We start from the raw sequence: 16,023 nt of genomic DNA on the forward strand, positions 1-16,023 counted from the left end.
CTCGACGGCAAGCGTAAAAGAAGTTTAAAAATGAACTATTTTTAAGAAGTAGTTGAATTCGTTTTGGAAGTTTTAGAACCAGTATATGAATTGGAATTGAAATAAAAACGCGACTTTCAGAAACAAAATGGTCAGTTTTTACAATTGAGTAATTTTAAAGAAAAGTGAGAATAAAGATGGCTTCCATTTGGTTAGGGCAGTAACAACAACCAGGATTCACTGACGTTGGAGAAAATGGTTTTCTTTCTGGCCAGAGTCACCTGTCCTACAACCCCTGCAGAATCACTGCTGTCATCTTTCAATAAATGTCCACCTACAAATTAATTAACTTTTTCTGAGACAATCCCTGGCATATTCTTCTTCTAATTCCCATGAAAGACTCACTTTTAGGACACAATTGCAGCTGCCCCACACTGCCAGTCCCTGCGTCACACGCACGCCTTAAATTCTGTAATCAGCAGCCGGCAGATGCCATATCGCATTCAGCACACCACAGTCAGTCAATACAGACATCCCCAAACACACCAAGGCTGGTTTTGTCAAATGTTTTATTGAGTGTAGACATCTGGAGTACTGTAAAACATGCATTATCTTTAGATTCAAAAAGGAGCAAGCCACATTGTCTTCTCTGTCACATGTGTCAGGCTTGGCATACATGATGGAGATTAATGAAGTATCAGGAGAGTAATATGGCTCTTGAAAAGCTTCTACAGTTTGAAGTAGGGTCTTAATCACGTGAAAAAGCAAAGCCGTTCACGCTTAGTAACTTGCATTTCATTGAAGGTACAGAGTATCTTATAATTTTAAAACAAATAAAAAATAATTTGTTTGTAGAAGATTTCCACTCCTAACTGTCTCTTTAGATTTCAGAAACTTTAATTTAAAAAACAACCCCTTTCCCCCAAACCCAATATATGCATTTTAGAAGCTGTATGTCGATCTGGGTGATAACTAGATTTATTTCTTTTTTGATTGCTGAGGTGTATTAAATTTGAAGAAGATAATATCTCCATCTTCAACAATATAATTCCTCCCTTGTTGTCTGTATTTTCCAGCAGCCTGCAAATAGGAAAAACAGGAAATGGCTTATTACTTATAACCAAATACACAGGAAAACTAGAGGAACCGGCTTACTGCTTATAACCAAATACACAGGACAAACAGGAGAAATGCCTTGTAACTTATATACAGACTCCCAGGAAAGGGAGGAGAAACAAATGAAGCAAATGCTCCCCGGGCCATGTTAAAGACAATGGAAAAGAAGGGAAGTGTGGGGAGGCACATGAGTCCTAAAGGAAAACAGGAAAAGCAAAAACTTCCGGTTTGGACAGGACTGAGCTTCCACACGTGTGTACCAATCATAATGCAGTCTCACTAACTGTTCACATGTAAATGTAAATTATACCAATGTCCTTAAGTTTCATTACATTCTGCTCATGGTACATTTCTGAGGTGTCTACAAACATCCAGCAAATCACTGTGAGAAACTGATCAAATGAGGCAGAAAGAGCCACACACTTTGTTTGTGTGTTAAAGAAATTCTTTTAGTGATGTCTTAAAGACATTTGCTCTGAGAAAAACTGCTCAACTGTGCACACGCATTTGAATTTCTTGTAGCCCCTGTTCCCGCATGGCAACGGCACTGACATGTGTGCGTCCTGAATGTTATCTTGGAAGTTTTCTGACAGAGCTGCTTCCCAGCAGACTCTTACAGGTTGGAACTGCAGTCAGACATTTTCCCACTTGTAAATCAGTGAGCAAAGAAATGATTCCACCTGCTGGTGTGCAGATCTAAACCTGCTCTTGGCAATTACACACGAACAAACCAGGCTCACCCCATGGCACAGCACACATTTCAGGCTCCTGAGCACCCACACTTAACACTCAGCAATTATCAGACTCTTGTGACCCTTGCTCCAACCACTCAACAATGGCATCCAAATCCTCAAAAGTGTTTTGCTTGACAACATGAAAACTGTGTCTAATGTAAGATGACTACTTTCCTTTGACAATATTGAAAGTTCAAAGTCAAGCAAAATTATATTTATCACAATGAAACATAACGAAGACCATACATCTGAGGTTTACATCAACAAGCCAGACTGAAGAGCCTTTATAAGCGTATTTTTGATAGTGTGCTATACAAAGGACCTTGCCTAATAGCAATATGCTATTAATAGGAACGTTACCTTCAAAGAGACGGTGCACCGTGTCATTCTAGAAGACATACTAATAAACAATCACAGGACTTCTGTAAAGACATGATGCACTGAAAACTATGTGGTACTTACTTCTAGGATCTAAGCCTGCTGTTATAAAACTGCACGTACAAGTTAAAGGAAACGCACATTGACATGACACATTAGTATAAGTTTATATACTTTATTATACTCAAGTTTACTATTAATAGTGACAGTGTTTCTTTAAATTTCTCTAGAGACCATTTAATCCATTTCCACTGCTATCAGAAACACTGGTTGAAAAAAAAAATCAATACCCATTTGTGAATCTTGAGTATGTATTAAACAAGACACGTCTAGCAGTTCATTTGCACTTGAAAGCAGCCATCTGTAGAAGGCAGCTTTGCCTAAGCAGATATGATTGCTAACAGTGTGATATCCCGGTAGACTACAAAGCCCAAAGAGCTATTCAGTGTATGTTCACAGCCCTGCACTGAATTAGCTATGCTGCACTGGTGGTAGACACACACACACACACACACACACACACACACGCGCACACACACACACGCACACACACACGCGCACACACACATACACGCGCACGCACACACACACACACATGCATACACAGTCCTGTTTGCAACCTCAAACTTCCTTATCACGTACAAGTAACACTGTTAAAGAGCACAAAAAAAGCAGCTCATAAGTTCTTCATTTATAGAGCTCAAAATTTAAATGTTAGTTTTGAAAGTTAAAAATACATGAGATATTTAGTGGTACTCTAGGTGGAAGCCAGAAGCTGAACTTTGTCAATTTATGATAGAAAGTGCTCAGCCTTACATATTAGTATAAGGAGGAAATATCATTGTATTATACATTACAGTTTCTGAATTGTTAAGAAAGTATTCACAATTCATTTTTCCTAGGTTTATTACAACAAAGTAAACTAAGGTTTGGTAAGTACTGACTTAGCATATATAAGTATACAAGTTCCATCTCTGGAGACTTGAGACAGAAAATGTCCTCAGTTTAATTTTTATATGAAAAGAAATATATGCTAACATGATACAACATGTTGACGAAAGAAATCAGATATTCCCCAAGTCTAATTAGCATTCCTGATGAAGTTCATTCTCAGTATTTGCATACCTATCTATATCAATACAGATGACACCAGTGAAATAAATGATTTGTTTAGTCGTACACTGTAACTTTTTTGGAGGGAGGGGGTAAATCATAATGGCTCTCAACCAATATCTAGACAATTATATGGAGATTTTTCCCTTCCTGGTTCTAAGGTTCCAACAGTCCCATCAAAGCCCTGCTGTTCTAATAATATTGGTAAGGATAAACCAAACTTGAAATATCTTTCACATTCCTTTCAAATTATGAAATGGTTGACAAGAGTTCTGTTTGAATCTCTCGGCATTTTCTATGACAGTCTTCAAATTAAATCAAAGAAGCTTCCTACCAGGTCAACTTTGAGTAAGGTGAACTATTTACTTATTGGATATTAACAAGTTTCTCTGTGAAGACTCAAACAAGCGAGAAAAATGAATTTTGCAATAGAATGTACATTAAAAATCATTTGGTACTCATATTTAACAATGCTTCATTATGAGTGTCTGCAAATCAAGTTACAGTTATTAGCTAAAAGAAAGCACAATTTTGGACCTGCCCTCTAGTGTTGAAAAAGCAAATCAAATTTCTAAAGATCTTAAAACAAGGAAAGCCATAAAGTTTGGGCATCAGCAAGTCTGTCTAAGTAGACACCATTGCCTGTTCTTGGACTTAACCACACTGTGATCTCTAATTCAGATATGCAAATGGGTTACTATCACTTTCTCATTAGCTACTAGTCAACGAATTCTTTGTATTTATGTGACCAAAGGTTTTATTTTTATTTCTAGGTAGAGGAAAAAAAACCCCAAATTAAAAACCCTCCATACAGCTATTTAAACCTGACCTGAGAGCACACGACACGGACAGCTCTAATCAGCGAACAATGTAGGTCCTAACAGTCTAACGGCGTGCAGATTAAAGAAAGCTATCGTCTGCCATGCGCATCCTCAGGTGAGTGCTAAAATTATAAAATTTGCAAGTAAAAAAAAAAAAATCATTCCTTACCTTGACTGCATTCTCAGAGCCCTCGTCTTTAAAGTCGTCGTACTTCATTACTTCTGCCATAATGAATCCCTTTTCAAAATCGGTGTGAATCTTTCCCGCAGCCTGAGGAGCCTTCGTTCCTTTCTTTGGAAAGGACCAGAGAAAACGAATTGCATTTAAAATGACTGACTGTAAGCACCGAGCTTCAGTTCTCTGACCTGCAGTTGGCTCACAAACTTGGTTTAATGGGAGTTAGGAAGTCCCCTACGCATGTTCACCAGAGAGCACGGCCTGTGCAGCGAGCGGACAGGGCACAGGCAGAGCAGCAGGTGTTAAAGAGGCACAGCTCACAGCTTTGTTTTTCCTAACAGTCATCTACGGTTTTATTGATTTAGATGCAGTGGTCTGGTTTGGTGTGGGTTTCACTTCGATTTTCTATTCTTCACAGTGGAAAAAAAATAGACTTTAAAGTAACTTTCAAGTTGAATTATCAAAGGCTTAAAAAAGATAAAAAGCCCTCAAAAATTCAGCTCATCTAAACATAAAAAAAAGATATATAAAGGACATTTTTAGACATTTCTAGCAAATCAGAAAAGCTATAGTAAGCAAATAATTTTGAAATAATAAATGTTAACATTTTAAAAAACCATTTTGCATAATACTGCTCGCCTCTAACAATCCTGAAGGAAATCAAGTCAAGATGGAAAGAGAAATTGTCTTGTAATTACCCCATATGTAAAATCAGAGGAACATACATTGCAGACACACACCAGCACAGAAAGAATTCTGAGAAATAATGGTGACCGACCTACATGCTGCTTAATAAAGCATGTCAAAGTGATGAGGGCCCTGACAGCACACAGCACAGTTTTTACAATAAAAGATGTATCGGGTCAATGTGGCTACTCCCTGATGCTCACCTGACTGAGTGTCTTACACACGGAGTCGTGGCGCTAACAATCAGTCTTAAGACAAACCAGCTTTCACAGTGCAACCCAGCGGGTGCTCGTTCCTGCTTCACACACGTCAGTCTGAAGTTTTAAAGACTTTCAGATACATCTTTAAAATATACAGTAACAATAAACACTGGCAATTTGTTTACTGACTGGGATTTGCTTTAACATCATTTTTAAAGTTTACATAAAAGGCCCGTGTTAGAAGACAATGAAACATTTCTATTCTTACAAAAGGGGCAGATAAACGGGAAGGGAGTCTCGGGTTCACAAGGCGTATGTAACTGTGCTGACTACCTCCATGTTCCTTCTGTTGACACTAAATAAAAATAAACGTAACACAGCACTGAGAACACAAGTCAGGACGGACAGCACTGCGTCAGCACAAACATGCATTTCAAACAGCACAGGACCAGACTCACGGTGACGCTGAGTCTAAACGTTCTGACCTTTAATATTCTGTAATCACAATTTAGGACTACATCTATTTCAAAGTATTTTTCAATAGGAACTACTATATTACCATAATATATTTACATTAAAAAGCAAACCATTATATTTCAGCCTATTGTCTTCTAGGAATAAACTAGTTATTCTCCCTAATCACATTCAGTATACACTTAATGTTTAAAATATGTCACAGCCTTGAGGTTGACCATGTAACAGTAAAAATAAACATCACTTCTATGAATTCAATAGAAAGAAAGAAGTATTACACGTCGAGTTGAGCTTTTTGAACCCAAGTGTGTGTCTATGAAGAGCATAATGATGTCACATCGCTTTTATTGCTGAAAATGTAATCCGAGCAAAGCAAGGGAGGAAAGAGCCACCCGCAACCCAAACAAACTTCGCGAACACAGAATGAAAAGCAACATCAATTTCCCCGCAGACAGACCCAGTCACACAGATTAAGCAAGCACAATACTGGTGTGTCTTATCTCTGACCACAGGAGGGGGGTAGGCAGGTTCTACAGGATGAAGAAATTCAGACTATGTAATAGGCAGAATCAATTGTTACCTACCTCAATCAATGCCGCTCCACTTTCACTGTTCAGCAGCTCACAAATAATTAAAGTTATCCTGGACAAAACCTCATCTGTAATGACTAGCTAACCGCCACCATGACAAACTTCAAAGTCAGTGATATCAATCTGAATTCAATAGTGTGGAACGGGTGTAGCTGATGAATAAGTATGACTCTTACCCTGATGGTCCACGCACGCACTTCATCTGGGCCTGCAGTGAAAAAGTATTCTAGTTGGAGTGCTGCAAATCCAGCCTTAATGATCTTTGGCAGAGCACTGAAATAAAATGAAACAAATTCACTCAACATTTAAGTTGACTCTGCCTGGGATCCATCCAGAACTAAAATTATTCATCTCAAGCAGATAATGGTAAAGACATTAGTAAATGACCATTCATCTCTCACAGCAGCTTGAAGAGGTCAGACGCAGGGGCTATTTCTTAAAATACCCCTTCTACAATTGGTTTTAATTGTATTAGCCTGAAGCATTTGAACTGTTTACTACTAAAAAAAAAATTCATATCTTCCTAGCCTATGACTATTTTCATCCAATATTAATTATTTCCAGAACTTGAGCGATGAAAGCAAAATTATTTGATTGAAACCCAATCTTCTAACAATATATTATTGTTACTCAGAAAAAAATTATGGCAAGTGATTCACCCTTTCCCCTCCCCCACTCAACATGACGAAAGAGTTTTGGCGATCATCCCTCCTCAAAAATATACATAACTAATACCTATGTTATAATTAAAACACTGTACGGAGATGACAGATGACAGTTAAAAACTTAATTTAAAATAAATCTTTTCACTCTGTCTCATGGTAAAGAAAGGAGAAGATTCCTCTTTATAATGGTAATTACTCTGTCATTTATTATTCTATCAGCGCAAGCAATTAAATTACTGCAAGGAAATAGTTGATAATAAAGTGTAGGGAAAATGAATGCTAATTAACCTTTGTGTCATGTTCGCTTCCAGATACTTCTGTCTCTCCTCAGCACTCAATTCTTGCAACTTGAGTTCCAAGGCCCCACTAAAAGGAATGACCAAGGCGCCTGGGTCAGACTTGTCCACCCACTCTTTAATTTTTATCAACCTGTAGACAAAAAAGGGCACAGCATTATCTTGTAGTGCATGCATGACTGTGCCACATTCATTACCATCACGCAGCACATACATATTCATGAGAACCGCACGGCTTTAGGACGCCATCTTTGTGTGTATAGCTTTACAAGGTCAAGGCGTTAGCAGGCAGCAGTTTCTTCAGGTACACGCTGGAATGTTCTATCACAGTCTAGTTTTATTTTAGCATATTACCTATAGGAACTGTGTCACCTCTGAGTAGTACTATTTTATAATGCTCATGTCCTTTACAAGTAAGTTTTAGAAAAGAGAGCTCACAAGGTTGCTTATACAGGAATCACCCTTAGACATGTCAACTAATTTCTGAAGCATCTCTCAAACACACATACTGTGTCCCATCCAGTCATCTACTGACTGGGCTAGCTCCTTCCTGAAAGAACAGAACCAACAGTTGCCATAGGTTTCAAGGGAGGCTTCTACTCACATTAGCAGTAACAACAACAACAACAACAACAACAACAACAACAACAACAACGCAAATGCAATTCTTCCAGATTTATAAATACAGTCAATTGGGTACATGCTGTTCTTATAAGTTCAAATTATTATAGGATCATGAATAGAAATGCAGAGGAAATAAGTTCCGTTAATCACAAAAGTTACGGAAAGGTAAATCCACTGGGGAACATACTAGATGTTGCCTAGAAAGGTTCTGCGTCGTTCCCCTCTTCTAAAGTGAGGATTCTGGAAAAGCAGTAGTTAGAATTTAAGTGAAAGAAATGTAGCAAATATAATTAAAAGGCTCTACTCAGAGTCCCTTATTCCTGGGTAGGTACCCATTTCTAAGCCTGTTTCCTCATTATAGAACTGGAAGTAATAATAGTACATATTATACTGTGAAGAAACTAGGGAAATGATGCAGACAACACACAGGCAGCATCTGCATCATGTCAGACAACACAGCATATCCTTCTGTGACTCGTATGGTTTTATCTAGGTCTGGTTACAGATCTGGACAGTAACATAAATAACCGGGGTCTTACATCATCCTATCAGAATGCCGGGTCTTACATTTACTTTATTTGTGCACCCATGTGCCATGGAGGTCAGAGGACAACCTGAAGGAGTCAGGACTCTCCCTCCACCACGTGGGCTCTAGGAACCGAACTCAGGTCGTCAGGCTTGTCAATAATCACTTTTACCTACTGGGTCAGCTCACTGGTATTTTGACTAAAGTTTAATAGGCATTATAGCAAAATGCTGCAGGAGAAATCTGTTAAATCATCAATGTTACAAGCTATGTTTAAAGGTAAAAGGAAAAATTAGAACCAAATTCATCAAAACTCAAATATCAAACAAAATGGCAGGAATTCAAACAGCTATCAGAAAGTCAAGAACATAGCCCAATGATGGCGCCACACATCTTGATCCCAGCACACTTGGGACCAGAGGCAGGCAGATCACTGTGGTTGAGGCCAGCTTGGTCTACAGAGTGAGTTCCTGGACAGCCAGGGCTACATAGAGAGACCCTGTCCTGAAAAAACATTAAGAAAAAAACAAAACAAAACAAAACAAAAAACCCAAAAAAACAAAGAAAGAAAAAGAAAAGACCATGACCAGCTGTACAGGATTCAAGATAGAAAAAGAAACAGATATCCCCACATTTGTACATGCTTATCATGAAAAGGGAGTCACATATTCAATACGTTGTTAGTGACTTAAATCATAATTTTGGATCTTTTTATTTATATCCTAAAAGTATACTAACCCCTAAGGTTTATTTTGGAATAAAGTGTACGGCCTTAAATTATGAATAAAACGTGGCACTTTCTTATGGAAATTATGAAGGATATAGTAAAGCAAAACGGGGCTTAAATAGGGATTTTGCCTATAACAATATCATCGCATTTTAAGTTATTTTATAGACAAAATATTCAAATCTCTATGTTAAAATATTATCATTAATGGCTTTTATTTTATTATACAAGTTAGAGTCAAATATGTCATTTTAAAAAGCACAGCAAATATAGTTCCACTGAAAGGGACTGGAACAAACCCATGTGCTAGGATAATGAACAGGGCCATGCATCTGCCTCCTAAGTGTGGTCAACATAACCAATGAAGCTAAAGCTGTTAGGAAACAGGAGAGGAAATAATTACTCTGGCTAGAACATCCGTTCAGAATAACAATGGCTTTACCTGTCATTTCCACAGCCTTTCCTGCAGAGCCCTCCGAGGGATTATTTGCATTCCTCAGGTGTTCTATTGTACAATTCAGATGAATAAAGACTTACAAACCATTCCTCTACCGCCAATGTAAGACTTTGATCTGGTGAATACACCATTGTACCTTAACTATAATTGGCAAAAAACCTGACAGTGTCGAGCATCACACGCTTAATAACAAAGGGGATCTCAAAGTGTTGACAGATGATCTTCATAATGCAGAAGCAGAGCGGGCACGTTTTAGCAGTAAATGAGCACTGAGGTCTAAAGGTCTCTAAAGTGACTGACATCAGACCTGCTACAGTCTCACTGAAGAAAAAGCTACCGTCACACTCTCCGTAAAGTGAGTTCGCTCTTGTCCTGCCAGCTTCACTTTTGTGACTTTCACTGTCACAGACAACACAGGGAAGATGAAAAGTGACTTCGGTTCTTTGGCTGCCTGCTTTACTTTTGTGACTTTCACTGTCAAACAAAAGTGAGAAATGTCCCAAAGTGATTTTTAATTGCATATTTGAAATAAGCCTTGGGTAATTAAAAAATTAAACTTAATTTAAGATTATAGATGAAATACATATAACATGCCTATTAGACCTGATGGTTTCAAAGGTGTCATAATGAGGCGAAGATCACAAGTTTGAACCCCGTAGGGATCTTCTGCAGAAAGAAATGTCTATTCTCTTGCTATAATCTATGCCCCAAACTATAGCCAGCCGTCTAGAAAATGCGTGCTATTGGCACCTGATGGACCCAGGAAATTCAAAGTTGAGCTCAGTTGTCGGCACTCAAGCCCATTTCCCCCGTGCCTAAACACTAAGGTGTCTCAAGAAAGGCGTCCAGTTGCTGGTGGCCTAAGCTGTGACCTTGAGACTGTCAGAGTGTCAAATGGTGTGATGGTGGGGAGAGAAGAGAAGGCTCTCAGAGGTCAACTGCAAAAGCTGTCCTAGCACTTGTGCGATCAGTCTACATGTGCAGACTACCGCAAGGGGTCCAAGCTCCCTGATACGGAGCCGGATGGCTGGACTTCTTCAGTGTCTCGACAGAGAAGGGAAATGCTGCAGTTACAGGCACTGTCCCCTGGCGGCCACCACATAGTAAGTGGACAGGGACGGGTCTTGCCACTCGTCAGAGTCTAAGCAGAGTAAACTTTCCAGAACTAAATTAGCACTACGTCCTAAAAGTGTCTAAAATTCACCTCCCTTAATTTTAATCTTATTTCCATGCTGAAACTCCAGATTCCAAAATTTGAATTTTCTCCCTTGGTTACTTACTTTACACTGTTTGAACATCTTTTCCTAGATATTAGTTTTACTCTTTTTAATAGTTGGTGGTGCTGGGCACTGAACCCAGGGTCCTTGTGCAGTTAAGCAGATACGCACTGAGCTACATTATCAGTTTGAATTTTGGGGTGGGGGAAATGTCGTTCACTAAATTAATTGTTCCTTTCACCATAAAAAATTCTTCAAATTCTTATTTACTTCCTGCAGTCATGTTCTAAGGGAATCTGGCGGTTGGTCCCTGGGGTGAGAGGCATCTACAGTATAGTAGTTTTGATTCTTTTAAGAGAAGATCCCTCTGGCTGGAGAGACAGCTCAGGTTTAAAAGCACTGGCTGATCTTCCAGAGGTTCTGAGTTCAATTCCCAGCAACCACACGGTGGCTCACAGCCATCTGTAACGAATCTGATGCCCTTTTCTAGTGTGCACGAAGACAGAGCACTCATATACATAATGTAAATAAATAAATCTTTCAAAGAAAAGACCTCTAGAAGTACCAGGCTCGAATCAGGGTTTTTTTTTTTTAAAGGTTTATTTCATTTTGTTAGGTATACGAGTGTTTTGCCGTATGTATGTATGTATGTATGTATGTATGTATGTATGTATGTATGTATGTATGTATCCATGTGTGTGCTTGGTGCCTGTGAAAGTCGGAAGGTGTTAGATCCTCTGGAAGTGAGGAGTTATTGATGGTTGTGAACCATTATGTGGGTGCTGGGAACTAAACACAGGTCCTCTGCAACAACAACTGCTTTTAACCACTCAACTATCTCCCTAGCCCTCTGCCTTTTCATTTTAAAGCTTAGTGTTTCTGCACTTGGTTATGGGCAAAGTCTCTGGGGGCAGGCCAAGTGTCAAGTTACTGAGCTCTTGTCTGGAAAAGGTGAGGTTACCTCCTAGCATCTGGCTATAAAAGGGCACCCCCATCTTCCGGCTTTGTACATGAGCTGCCTGATGCTCCAGTGAGGCCTGCCCACTGTCACTGAGCTTTTTTTCTGCTGTTGGTTTCCAGAGAGTCCCAGTTTTCATCTTCAAGTCCTTCTGCACACTCTAAAACCAACAAAACACCACTACTCCCCCTTATTTTACACAGGATGAAAGTAGATAAAGTTAGTTCAGGTTGGCCTTAAACCTGAGATTCTCCCTCTTCAACTTCCTGAGTATTGGAGTTGTGAGCATGTGTCACTCTGTGGGGCTCAGACTCCTAACTGAGAACTCTACACTACACACTCACTTCACAGTGCTCTAACCACCATAGTCTTGGCTGTCCTGGAACTTGCTACCTAGGCTAGGCTGGCCTTGGTCACATAGTCTTGGCTGTCCTGGAACTTGTTACCTAGACTAGGCTGGCCTTGGTCACAAGAGGTCTTTGCCTCCCAAGCTGGGATTAGAGGCATGTACCACTGTACCTGGCTCAAGCTATCCTTAAAGTCAAAATTAAGAGACCTTTGAGGTTTAAATTTCAATTCAAGGGGTTGGGGATTTAGTTCAGTGGTAGAGGGCTTGCCTAGCAAGTGCAAGGCCCTGGGTTCGGTCCCCAGCTCCAGAAAAAAAAAAATTCAATTCAAAAATGGAATACTGAGATATACTCTTTTATATGTCCAAAGGAAGGACTCACAAACAATACTTTCCTTAAAACAAAGGGAACGGGATGATCTCAATCATGTTACTTGATATTTTCCATAGAGCCAAATTCTTGCAACTTAAAACATTCTGGAGACATTCTTCTCTAGCATATTTTAGGATGGATTTTATGTTCTTTTCTAGAACTCAGATCCCTGTAACTTTTCAACCACCTCCAGCCCATTTCAAATTCAGATTGTATTTTCTGAAAAACACTTGAGCTCAGCCTAGCCAAATTAGGTTGCCAATTATGACATCTTTGTGAACACCGGAACTTTCTCAAATTTCTTATTATACTTGGCAACATCAACGTTTATTTAATTTTAAAACTGACCTATTATACATAAGGTAACTGTGGTAAGAACCACAGGCAGCCAATACTCAGAAGATGCTGCTGTTAGGCAGGAGGGCACAGTGACTCAGCACCCATCAGCCAGTGCCCTCAGGGCCCTGGCCAGCTCTGTGCGGCTGCTGACCTGGCAAATGCTGAGGCCATTTCTGAGCTCCTCCCTGCGGCTTTGGCCTTCAAGACAAGACTGTCCTTCCCATTTCTCAGACAGAACACTGCAAAGAGGCCTTTTACAGGTGTTCTAAAACCAGAGAAAGATAAGGGCCATTATTGAAAGGTAAAGTTAGTTTCCTAAGGAATATTTTTTAAAGCAATGGCAACCATTACTGGGTCTGCAATCCGATTTGTACCAGCACTGTATAAACTTGGAATACGCCATGTATTTATTACATGTGATTTTTACAGTTAAAGACTTAGCTGCAGAGCTTCAGACATCAGCTTCTCCAAAATTTCTTAAGTAGAATTACTACAGTATGACTTTATTTGATAAGCATCTCTGAAGAACACTGCCAAGGAAGTCTGTAACTGAGCCTGGTGACACAGGTCTGTAACTCAATGTACTTAGGAGGCTAAAGCAGGAGTTCAGGGCCAACCCGGGCAACAGAGTGAATGCCTAGCTATCTCCAAAGGAAAGTATGTAAGTTTGTGGTAGAATGCTTGTCTAGCATGCGTAACTCTTTGGGTTTGAGTCTTAGCATTGAAAAAACAAATTATAATAACAACAATAATAATAACAATAATAATGGAAGTCTTTAAAAAAATGGTAGGGAGAAAGAAAGAAGAAATAGTAAGAAAGTAAATTCTGGTTTTGACTAGTACATAAGTCTACACAGTGCCTGAAAACTCAAATCCTCTTGTTAAAGAGGGTCTTATGTTGTCACAGAAGTTTCCATGTTGTAGCCTGACTCTATGGGGCTGCAAGGGGAACAATGGCACTTGTGACTCTATCACCTAAGTGGCATGTTGGGAAGGCAGAATCTGCATTCTAATATGACATCCACGTCAAACTACATTTTCAGTAGGATTTGAAAATAAATGCGTTTAATCCAATGCATGAGACGACACAGAGCAGCAGACGAGGCAGCCAGACCTTTGAGCCATCCCAACACGGCACAGAAATTGACAGGTGAATTCCTGCTGACATCTCCTGGGCTCAAAACCAAAACAGAAAGAGTCACTGGCTCTTCAAGAAGTCTAAGAAAAATGTTCTGTCTGAGTTCCATGGCATGTCAAGTTTCAGATTCACAATGAAAATGATGACCTCGTTCAGACACAGGGATGGCTAACAGTCTGTCCTCTGTTAAGACTCAGTTATGTGCCTTTCGTCTCCTCTGAGCCTCAATACCTGGAACAACATCTGTAGTACATTAGCTTTTGGGTTCAGATTCTATTACGTGAGACTTCAGCCAAAGTGATTTCGTTTGGTGAAACAAAAGGAATATTGCTACAAACTGTTTCCCAAGACCTCATGTGTGCATGCTTGTTATGCATGTTAATGAAAATCAACAAAGTCTAGAGAAATGGGTGTTAATTTTGCAGCAAATAAAAGTCTACTTTGATTCCCTTTTCAAGGATAATAGGCCTTTGACTCTAACAATTGGAGGGCTATCACAACAGTCAGATAAATGAAAGGTGCCAGGATCAGCAGGTAACTATAAAAACACAGCAGAAAAACTGGAATACACTTACCCTAACCCTCTGACTTCATTGTGACTCCAGGGTTCAGCCGTCCCTCAACAGACTTGAAAAGTCTGCCATGGCCTCACAACCAATGTTTGAAAATAGTTTGTTTAGCAAAAAGGCTACATTAAAAAAAGTTTTTGGGGCTGACAGATGGTTTTGTGGTTAAGAGACTTGCTGTTCTTCCGGAGAACTGGAGTTTGGCTCCTGGTATCCACACCACACGGCTCACAACTCTGTAACATCAGCTCCAGGGGATCCAAAGCCACTCTTCCAAGGGCACTGCACACACCAGCACACAAGCACACGTGGGCACACACACCTACCCATCATTTTACAAAGTTCCCAGCAGTCAGTAAGCAGACAGAAAATATCAGGGTAAGTTCAAGTCAACTCCAGCCAGTCAAAGCTGATTTGAGTGTACACACACACACACACACACACACACACACACACACACACACACACACAGAGGGTGGATGGGAGGAGGCCTACCAGGGAGCTTCAGGACAAGGTTTCAAAACATTCACGAGGCTCTTGAAAACAGAAGAGTGGTTCTCTGGGGTCACCATTTGGGATCTCACCGCGTAGGTACAGTAGAAGCTATCATGTGAAGGGGACAGCTTGATGCTTGGTCTTGACAGCACAAGACCACTGAAGCAACCCTCTCAGTATACAAACTCTCTTCGGTCTTCCTATGTATCAGGGCAACCCTCTCAGTGTACAAACTCTCTTCGGTCTTCCTATGTATCAGGGCAACCCTCTCAGTGTACAAACTCTCTTTGGTCTTCCTATGTATCAGGACAGTGCTTGTGTGCCAGGCAGCACCCTGATACTGCTGCTTCCTGAGGAACTACCCTCACTTAAGTGACTCTAGTACTCTGAAGTAGAGTAACTTTAATGTATTCTTTAGGACATATTTCTCGGGGTTGGGGATTTAGCTCAGTGGTAGAATGCTTGCCTAGCAAGCGCAAGGCCCTGGGTTTAGTCCTCAGCTCTGAGAAAAAGAAAAAAAAAAAAAAAGAAAGAAAGAAAGACATATTTCTCCTTTCAACAAGTTTCCATGTGAATAAGAGCACACCATTCTACCTATATTATAAACTGCTCATTTTGCCCCTTTTCTTGTCTCCCATTATAGAAAAACAATTGAGGGGCGGGTCAAGGTCTTGTTATGCAGCCCAGGTTGACATCAAACTTGTGATCCTCCCCTCCCAAGTGCTGCGACTACAGGTGTATGCCATCAAATTTGGCTTTAGATGCCCCACATCTAAAGGAATTAAATGAAAGGTCTCACTGCACTAAATAAACACACAATTTACCACTGAGATATTATATTATTAGCCCTTCTTTTTTTGAGATATAGTCCTATTAAGTTTCCCAGGCAGTCCGTGAACTTAATGATTTTCCTGCCTTGGCTTCCTGCGTAGCTGAGATCAGACATGTACCATAAGGCAAGGCTAGGAAACACTCAAGATTAGACTCGAGTCTCTGTGTACTGCCTGCCACCTCCACAGAGCACTC

At 40.0% G+C, this 16,023-nt stretch overlaps 1 protein-coding gene across 1 annotated transcript in view; it reads right to left on the minus strand.

The window, feature by feature from the left end:
* Positions 1–531: 531 nt before the first annotated feature.
* Positions 532–16,023, minus strand: part of Ola1 (Obg like ATPase 1) — a 116,714-nt gene continuing 101,222 nt past the window's right edge. The window contains exons 8-11 of the mRNA XM_032903490.1: positions 7,224–7,364; positions 6,447–6,543; positions 4,311–4,433; positions 532–1,059 (exon numbers count right to left, since the gene is read on the minus strand). Of these exons, the coding sequence (XP_032759381.1) occupies positions 958–1,059; positions 4,311–4,433; positions 6,447–6,543; positions 7,224–7,364 (463 nt within the window). The 3' untranslated portion in view covers positions 532–957. The remainder of the gene's footprint in view (positions 1,060–4,310; positions 4,434–6,446; positions 6,544–7,223; positions 7,365–16,023) is intronic.

This window comes from Rattus rattus, chromosome 5, assembly GCF_011064425.1.
Source record: "Rattus rattus isolate New Zealand chromosome 5, Rrattus_CSIRO_v1, whole genome shotgun sequence".
NCBI classification, from domain to species: domain Eukaryota; kingdom Metazoa; phylum Chordata; class Mammalia; order Rodentia; family Muridae; genus Rattus; species Rattus rattus.